At 51.5% G+C, this 8252-nt stretch overlaps 1 protein-coding gene across 2 annotated transcripts in view; it reads right to left on the minus strand.

Moving 5' to 3' along the window:
- Positions 1 to 8252, minus strand: part of PPP1R18 (protein phosphatase 1 regulatory subunit 18) — a 42297-nt gene extending 34045 nt beyond the window's left edge. For both annotated transcript variants that reach the window (XM_060271221.1, XM_035107254.2), the window contains exons 1-2: positions 6977 to 8252; positions 3898 to 5561 (exon numbers count right to left, since the gene is read on the minus strand). In XM_060271221.1, coding sequence (XP_060127204.1) covers positions 3898 to 5532 — 1635 coding nt within the window. In that variant the 5' untranslated portion in view covers positions 5533 to 5561; positions 6977 to 8252. The remainder of the gene's footprint in view (positions 1 to 3897; positions 5562 to 6976) is intronic.

Below are 8252 nucleotides of genomic sequence, written 5' to 3' on the forward strand. Positions count from 1 at the left end.
TCTATGGCACAGACAGCTAAGCGTTTTATGCCCAAGGGCCAGACTGCCCTCTGGCAACCTCTCAAGGGCCACAAACCAGTCCTGCGCAAGGTCGGAAACGCTGGTGTAATGAAGTAAGTGTGGCTTCCAGTGTTAGAAACACAGATATAGAAGCTGAGCACCAAACGGTTCCTTACACCAGGGTTGCAGTCGCCAAAACAGAATGCCTAGTCGCCATTTGGGGGGCAGACGGTTCGAAGGTCGTATTTTTCAACACGGCTTTTCGTTTCCTGAAATTGCGCAGATAAAATATAACGCGTAGAATTCTACAGGATGTGTTGCTAGCGTGTGAAAACAGTCAAGATCCAAGGATCTCCAGGGAAGCACCTCCAGATGGTAGAGACGTCAGGCGGGCATCCTGGCACCTGGGCACCTTCACCTGGCCACAAGTGGCCGACAGCCAGGTGCAAAATGTGCCTGGTGAATTTCGAACACTGCACTTCCACAGATACACACACACACACCACAAACCAGAGGTCACACAGCGTGGAGCCTAAGGCGACGCCATCTTGTGTAAGCTGCAGCCACTCAAAGAGAAGCTTATGCTACAGTGCAGATGCCATAGAGCAGGCATAGTGCAACCTGTGGTGAACCTATAGTCTTGTAACACCTTAATGTTCATAGGTTCCTCTCCATAGACACACAGGAGGGTGGCCAGACTGGGGAGGCCCTGAGGAGAAAGTTGCTGCTGTTGCTCGGCTGATGTCAGCTCTGGAGGACCTGCCCTCCACCAAGGAGTTATTGCCGTGAATATGCGCCCTCTTTCAAAGACAGATCTCACAGACCAGCTCCAACAGGGTCCTCTCAACTACCAACTATCACCAGACATTCTATCCTAGAACAGAGAGGAAGAGAAAGAAAGAGAAGAGAGAGAGAGAGAGAGAGAGAGAGAGAGAGAGAGAGAGAGAGAGAGAGAGAGAGAGAGAGAGAAAGAAAGAAAGAAAGAGAGCAGAGGAATTACAAATCCTCTCCACCAGCTCTTCTCAAAGGTCAGCAACTTTTGGTTCATCCTCTCCTTGAACTCTTTCCATTCCAGCTGCTCATTGTGAGCTCTGTACCTAAGACACAGCACATAAACTTGTGTTTTTCCTCGTCCCTCCCAATCCTTTTTTCCTTTTGTGTCATGCCCCTGAGACTTTTAAGACTAGGGGTAGGGACTGTCCTGCCACTGACATTCATAAGCTGCTCCGCGTAGAAGTCTTTTTCAGCTGAGCAGGAAAGTGACCATTCCGCAAAGAAAATAACATATTTCATATACGGATCACATATTAGAAAACGGTGCACCACTGGCAGCTGGGGACTCTAATGTTTCAGGTCTTGGCACGCTAGAAAACATTAGTGTTGAGTCTGTCCCAGGTGAAAGAAGTAAATCATGGCTTTGGGACCTTCTTGCTTTAGTAGGCAACAATGCCCATTCCAACCTGATTCTTTTCCTTTTCCACAGCTTGGTTTCTGTGTGTGTTTTAGTCCAAGCAGAGAGCAGGTCCCAGGATACGGCTCAAGACAACTAGTCACCTCCTTAATTCACAAAGCACCCTGTTCCCTGTTAGGCTGCATTAAGCTCTACCTGGAAGCTGTGCAGAGGAATCTCCTCTGGTTTTGACATGTCCTATCTTGCTCCATTTACAGCAAACAAGTATTCTGCTGCTGTTGCTGCTGCCATGGTCATTTCCTATGGTCAAAGCTCTTTGCTTTGACTGTAATCTCCCCTTCTTCGATTCTCTGGAAACACCATATGCCAGAGAGTCTGGCATATTGTTACATGCAAACCAGGACTTGTGTGTGTTGTGGTAAATGTCAGAATTTGGTAAATGCTGGCATTAACCAGTAACTCTTATGATTTTAAACGGCCCAGCTGGAAACACCAGGAACATCTGTGGTGTGCGGCTTGTGTTTTTTTTGACATTCGTATCCATGGCATGGGAAGTGTCCTTTGGACAACTAAACGATGGAAAAACAAGCATGACATTTGGATACCCAGCCGGGTTCAACATTTACTGGCAAAAGTCAGAAATTGCTGGCGTTTTGCTCTTCGGATATTAAGAATGACTGGGAATGGGAACATCTCTTGCCATGAGTCACGGCAATCTACACACACGCAGGCACACACACACAGCACACAACCCATAATCCAGACCACCGTGTGAAGAAACAGAGAACCAAGTGTCTTGGAGAATGTGTTTACTGAGAAAAGGATGCTCCACTCCTTCAGAGGGGAAGCTTTTCTCCCTTTGGCAGTCGTTGCATTCAAGTGATCACAGCCAACTCCTGATGAAATTTCAGACGAACAAGCAATTGCATGTTAACTACAACTGTGATATTGATCCCCCTTTGAACCAGCAGAAGATTTGCATTTTGGATGTGCAGCTTGCGAAGCCCTGCCAGCCCAACAGGGGACCTAGCCTGTAACTGGGGCTCTCCTGGGGTCCTCGTCTATAAATAGCCAAAGGTCATTTACAAATGAGAGTCTTAAATCCATCTGTAAAGCCAAAAACAATTGCAAACAAGTGTAAAAATACAACAACAATCACCCTACACATTGCAGACAATGTTCTGCATTATGTCCTCCATTAAGAGCATCCAGGCATGGAACCAATAGAAACAGAAGCTCAAAAGTGCTTTTTTAGTGTGCAAACACTCCAAGCTTTTGTCTAGAGTTTGTTGGTCAACATCAAACCACAGCCACAGATCCAGTGTAAAATTATGCATGGGGAAGGCAGGGGAAGGCTATTGCAATTCTCAGGATGCAGCAGAGTTTGTCGGAACAAGGCTGAGGGCAGAAGGTGAGGAGGAAATTCAGAGAAGGGGTGGAGGAAAGAGATAAAGAAAGAGTGAAAGGGGGACCAAAAAAAAGCACAGGAGAAAAGGACTAAGTGCCCCAGCAGACAGCTGATCCTGCTAAACATTTTGCCTTACAAGGCAATGAGTAAAATTACTGCGTATACAGCGCGCCTTTTAATATACAAAACAAAAAAGGCCTTCACATCACTATGCCTAACCATAGCTGCCAAGTTTTCCCTTTTCTCGCGAGGATGCCTATTCAGCATAAGGGAAAATCCCTTAAAAAAGGGATAACTTGGCAGCTATGTGCCTAACGTGAAAGGAATGCCCAAGATGAAGAGGGAGGTTGTTTGGGGGCTAGAGCTCAGGGCCTGCAAGGCTGTGAAGCTCAGTGGGTGGAGCACACGCTTTTGCCTGCAGAATCCCTGCCATCCTCAGAAAGGGATGGGAGCCCCTCCCCCAACCTGATTCCCTGCAGAGCGGCTGCTAGTCAATTTAGACAAAACGGAGCTAGGTGGATCAATGGTCTGACTCTGTATAAGGCAGCTTCCTAGGCATGAATTCAAATCCCTTCAGACGTAAGGCTACCCTTGAGCAAGCTGCAGCTCCTTGGCCTCATTTTTCCACCTGTAAAACGGGAACAGCAGTGACCTAACTGGCGGGAATAGCGAAGCATTCTGCACTTTGTAAAAAGAAGTAAGAAAAGCTATGGGAAGGCTTAATCATAAACGTAGCCTAGCTCACCAGGTTAGGTTCTGGTTCCTGCTTTCGAATCCCACACCCTTCAACAAGCCAAGTCGCCTCGGTACAATTCCTTACATGACTATTTCCAGTTGCGTCAGAGCTATGAGTAAAGAGGACTCAAGTAATGAAAGAAGTAGGGAAAAGAAAACAAAAGGAATCGGAGGATAATTTGGGAGAGAAGGAAGACGATGAAAGAATAACACCCAAGTTAGAAAACAGGAAGGGCCACTGAAGGCAGCAAGAAGCAAACTCAAAAGGGGGCAGTGGCAAGTGAAGCAAAGGAGGTCCTGCGAAACTGAGCCAGGCCCAGCCCAGCCAACCAGGGGTGTGTACCTTTTTCCGGTGTGGGTCGTTCTTGGCAAGGCAGGACCTCTGCAGGGACAGGTAGCCTCCGATCACCTGGATCTCCTCGGCTGTAGGGTAGCGTTTCTTCATCGGCGCCACAGCCGGGGAAGCGTCGCTCTCGATGCCGTTCTCCACCACGGACACAGGTGCGGCAGGGGCCTTGCGAGGGTTGATGGTGATGGTGTTGCCGCTGCGCCGCTGCACGGCCGGGTGGGGGGACGAGGCGCGGGGCAAGCCCCCCACCCGGACGTCCTCCTTGGCGATGCCGCTCCCCACACCACGCCTCATGGCCTCTGCAGCCTCGGGCGGCTCTTCCTCTGCGTCTGGGAGAAGTGAGGAGCAGGAAGTGGGGGCTGGGGGCTTGACAGCAGGCAGAGAAGAGCTGGCTTCCTGCTTAAGTTCTGGGGGTGGGGAGGACGGGGCCCGGCGCGGCATGACCACAAAGGAGTTCCGAGAGTGCAGGCGCAGGTTGGCCAAGGCTTTGCCCTGAACATCGTCCTCAGCCACTGGAGCTGGTGGGGGGGCCTGCTGGATCTCAAAAGCGGCTTCAGAATCTACACTGTCCTTCCTGGGGCTTCTCTCCGGTGAAGCAGCCTCCCGCCCCCAGCTCCTCCCGGTCGGCGAGCGCCTGGGAGGGCTATCTGGCCAGCCTTCGCCACTGCTCGATTTGAATTCAAACTGGCTGCGATAAGATGCCACAGTGTAGGGCACGGGTGGACTCAATCCGGGAAGGTCGCGCGGAGGGCTAGGGGTGCTGTCGAAGTGCTTCCGGGTCGGGCTGGGGTCTGCCGCCACACGGGCCGGCCTCCTTGCCACGTAGCTGCTTTCCGTTAGGTTCTCGGTACTCAGCGACCTCACCGGGCGCGGAGATGCCGACCCACCACTGCCACTCTCCTGGCTGAAGTGGCTCAGCAGTTTGCTGACCCTCCCTCGGTGCTGCTCGGGCAGCGACCCCCGGCTCTCAGCTCGGCCGACCGAATTGAGATCTTCCACGCTGCGGCTCAAGGCCGACTTGACGATGAAGACCTCCCCAGCGCGGATCTCAGTCACGCTACCCCCGCGCCGAGCCAGCAGCTCATTGAGGGATTCCACGCTCCCCGATTTGGCTTCGCCTGTTTGCCGGCTGCTGGCGAGCTGCGCTGGTGGTGCCCCCGGGACTGTCTCGATGATGATGACGTTGTCCGCACGCAAGGTGCGGACGCCCGGGATCTGCCCATAGAGGTCGACGATCTGCTTGGCTTTGGCGTTGGCGAGGTCGCTCTCAGACGGGGCCGACTCCTTGTGGCGCCGCTTCTCCAGCTGGATGAATGGGTTTTGGTGGATGGGGCCAATCTTCTCCTGCAGCACCGAACTCTCTGGCTCTCCCTCCTGGCAGGGCTGCGGAGCACTGGAAGCTGGAGCTGCGCCGCTCTCAGTCCCTCCTGGTCCTCCAGACTCAGAAAAAGAGGTGCCGGAGCCCTGCTTGGCCCGGCGCCTTTCGATGATCTCCCGCTTCCAAGCAGGCATTTTGGCCATGCGGTCTTGCTGCTCTCGTTCCCGCCGGCGGGACTCCTCCTCCTCCTTGCGCCGGCGCTCCAGGAGCTGGAGCTTCCACTCCGGCAGAGCTGAAGCCGAAGAAGACATCTTCGCCTGAGGAGCTCGGGGAGGGAAACCTGGGAAAGAAGGAGGGAACATGAGAAGAAGAAAGAAGGGGAAATCCAGGGGTGAGAAAGAAGAAGAGGGAGGGAGAGCAAGTTGGGAAAAGTGAAAGACTCGAGGAGGAGGAAGAGGAAAGATAAAGAGGAAAGGGGAATATAGACGGAAGCAAAGGGGGGGAAAGAGGAGGGGGGAGAAGGAAGGAAGGCGAGTAGCAAAATGGGAGTAGATGGGAAAAGGCTTGAGTGTGTGACAGAGAAAAGGAATGGGGATGTGATTGAAGGAGGGAGGGGAGAAGGCATGAAGGGAAAGGGTTTAGCAAGGCAGGAAGGAGTTGGAATTGCTGTGAGGAAAGAGGGTTGGGAATGAAGGAAGGGGGAGCAAGACAGATTCAGGGAAGGAAAACGATGAAGAAGAAAATGGAGGAACTTGGGAAGGAAAGATAACTATGAGGGTCAGGAAGGGAAAGGGAGGGGTGTGGAGATGAAAAGCCCTCTTTCGAGGAGCTCCACCTGGGAGTTGCTTTCTTTCCCTGCAAGCAATCCACTCATCTTTTTTCCGGCTCACACCCAGACACACACCCCACACCATATGCTGCCTCCCCTGCCTTGGGGCAGTGACAGCTCTCCACGTGGATCTTCACGCAAGGAGCTCAGGCGCCACCCCACTGAAGAAAGGAGCTGGGGAGAAAGGGGGGGGGCGGAGTGTGGCATGGCAGCCAGTTTTGTAGATGAGGCCAGAATGGTTAAAGAGATGGGGAAGAGGATGGCCACCCCTCCACCCTGGAGAGCCTGATTCATAAGATTCATATACCGGTACCACTGTTCTGAAAACCCACTCAATGGCTATTAATGCTGCAGGTGTGCTTTTTAATTCTTGTTGGTGTCACGGAGTAATAAACCAGGGGTGGTGAAATTATTCCAGGCTGTTTAATCCAGATTGAAACAGTGGCACAGCCTAATCTGAAGAGGCAAGTGTATGCCCAGGCTAAGGGGCTGACAGGCCATCCTTCTTACTTGATCTAAATTAAAATATGCAGGTCTTGCGGTTTTCGTACCGAGAAGTGGAAACTAATCTCAGATAAAAGGGATATAGTTTTGGGGTCAATTTTTTTGGCCCACAAATTGGGAGGGGGTTGGAAATTTTTTTCATCTGAACATGAGGAGGGGAATGGTTCAGGTTCAGAAGGTCACCAAGGACCCATGCGGTTGGCAAGGGGAGTAGGGGGGAGATTAATATTATTGACAGGAAGTAAGCGGTAATTAAATAACTGGGATAAAATAAATCCCGAACGGCTCCGATTTCTCCTGACTGTTGGCAGAAACTGATCAGGATACCCCCCCCCCCAAGTGGATGACTGAAAAGGAAAAGTGGGTTTGTGGGGCTGCAAGAGGCGGCGTGCAAATGAGATAAAATTAAATATCAAATTTACCAGAGTCCGAATGCGAGAATTTCAAGCGATTCCAGGAGTTCAAAATCCAGCAAAACCCAACAACGATGGAGGTGCCGAGTTGACTTTGGTACCTAACTCCTCTTAAAAGTTCTTAACTGGGAAACCCAGAAGTCCAAAAGGATGGAGAGAGGCGGGTGGATGTCTGTAGAACAAGAATTTCTTAATATTCAGAAAATCCCGAGAATTCAGCAGTCTGGGACCACGGGAGGAAAGAGGATTATAGACAGCAAAAAAATAAATAATTAAAATGGTGGAGCGTTCCAATAAGTCGACAGAACCCAGGAGTCCGGAGAGGAACCAAGAGATCAAAGGAGCCCTCTTTTTTTTTTAAGCCAGCGGTAGAGATAATGTATTTCAGTATCTGGAGAGAATCAAAGTGCCCGAGAATTGGGAGGGTAAAAGCAGTGGATTTCGAGATCAAAAGAATCCTTTCTTCTTCTTCTTCTCCCCCGCTCTACCTTCCGCGGAATTTCTTCACGGCTCCGTTAGAACCCAGGCGTCCGAGAAGGCAGGAGGGTCGTCCACTCCGAAATCAGAACCCTGATGCGGAGTGGCGGCTTGTCCTCAAGACGCCAAGAAAAAAACAAAAGCCACCTCCAGTGCTCGGAGGACCCGGAGCGGAAAACGGTATTCCGACGATACACAAAAACACCCGAGGACAGTCTCAATCCAGCTAGGTCCTGGAGGTGTAGGGCAGGTGGCAGGCTGGATCCCTCGCTTGGCCCATGATCCCTGGGAGCGTGGCTGGGCGCAGGCGGAGCTGGTCCTTTGCGTGGCGGGGGATTTTAGCAGCCTCCGAGGTCTCGTTTTCCCCCTTTCCCCAAGCCGAGGGGAAGGGAGGGCAGATCCAAGCGGGTCTGAGTCAGGATTGTTGCTGGGTGGAGGAAAGGAAGGGGGTTTGGATAGTCCCCCCCTTTTTTTCGTGGGAAAAAAACACCCTCCTCTTTCCTCCTCCCTCTGCTTCTTTCCGAGAAGTTTTCGGGATCGGAGGGACAGAGCGAGGCAGAGAAGAGAGAGAGAAATCTCTCTCAATCTCTTCTCACATCCGCTTCTTCTAATCCGACGAGCTCCACCTCCAGACCCATTGCTCAAATCCTTTAACCCAGGAAGGCAGGAGGGCGGGGAGGTGGGGAGAGGGAGAGAAAAAGAGAGAGAGAGAGAGAAAAGAAAGGGTGGAAAAAAGAAGGGGAAGAGAAAAGATTTTTAAAAAAAGAAAAAAAGGAAAGAGAGGAAAAAAGCGGGGGATGGAGGAAGG

Source organism: Zootoca vivipara, chromosome 2 (genome assembly GCF_963506605.1).
Source record: "Zootoca vivipara chromosome 2, rZooViv1.1, whole genome shotgun sequence".
In the NCBI taxonomy this organism is placed as follows: Eukaryota; Metazoa; Chordata; class Lepidosauria; order Squamata; family Lacertidae; genus Zootoca; species Zootoca vivipara.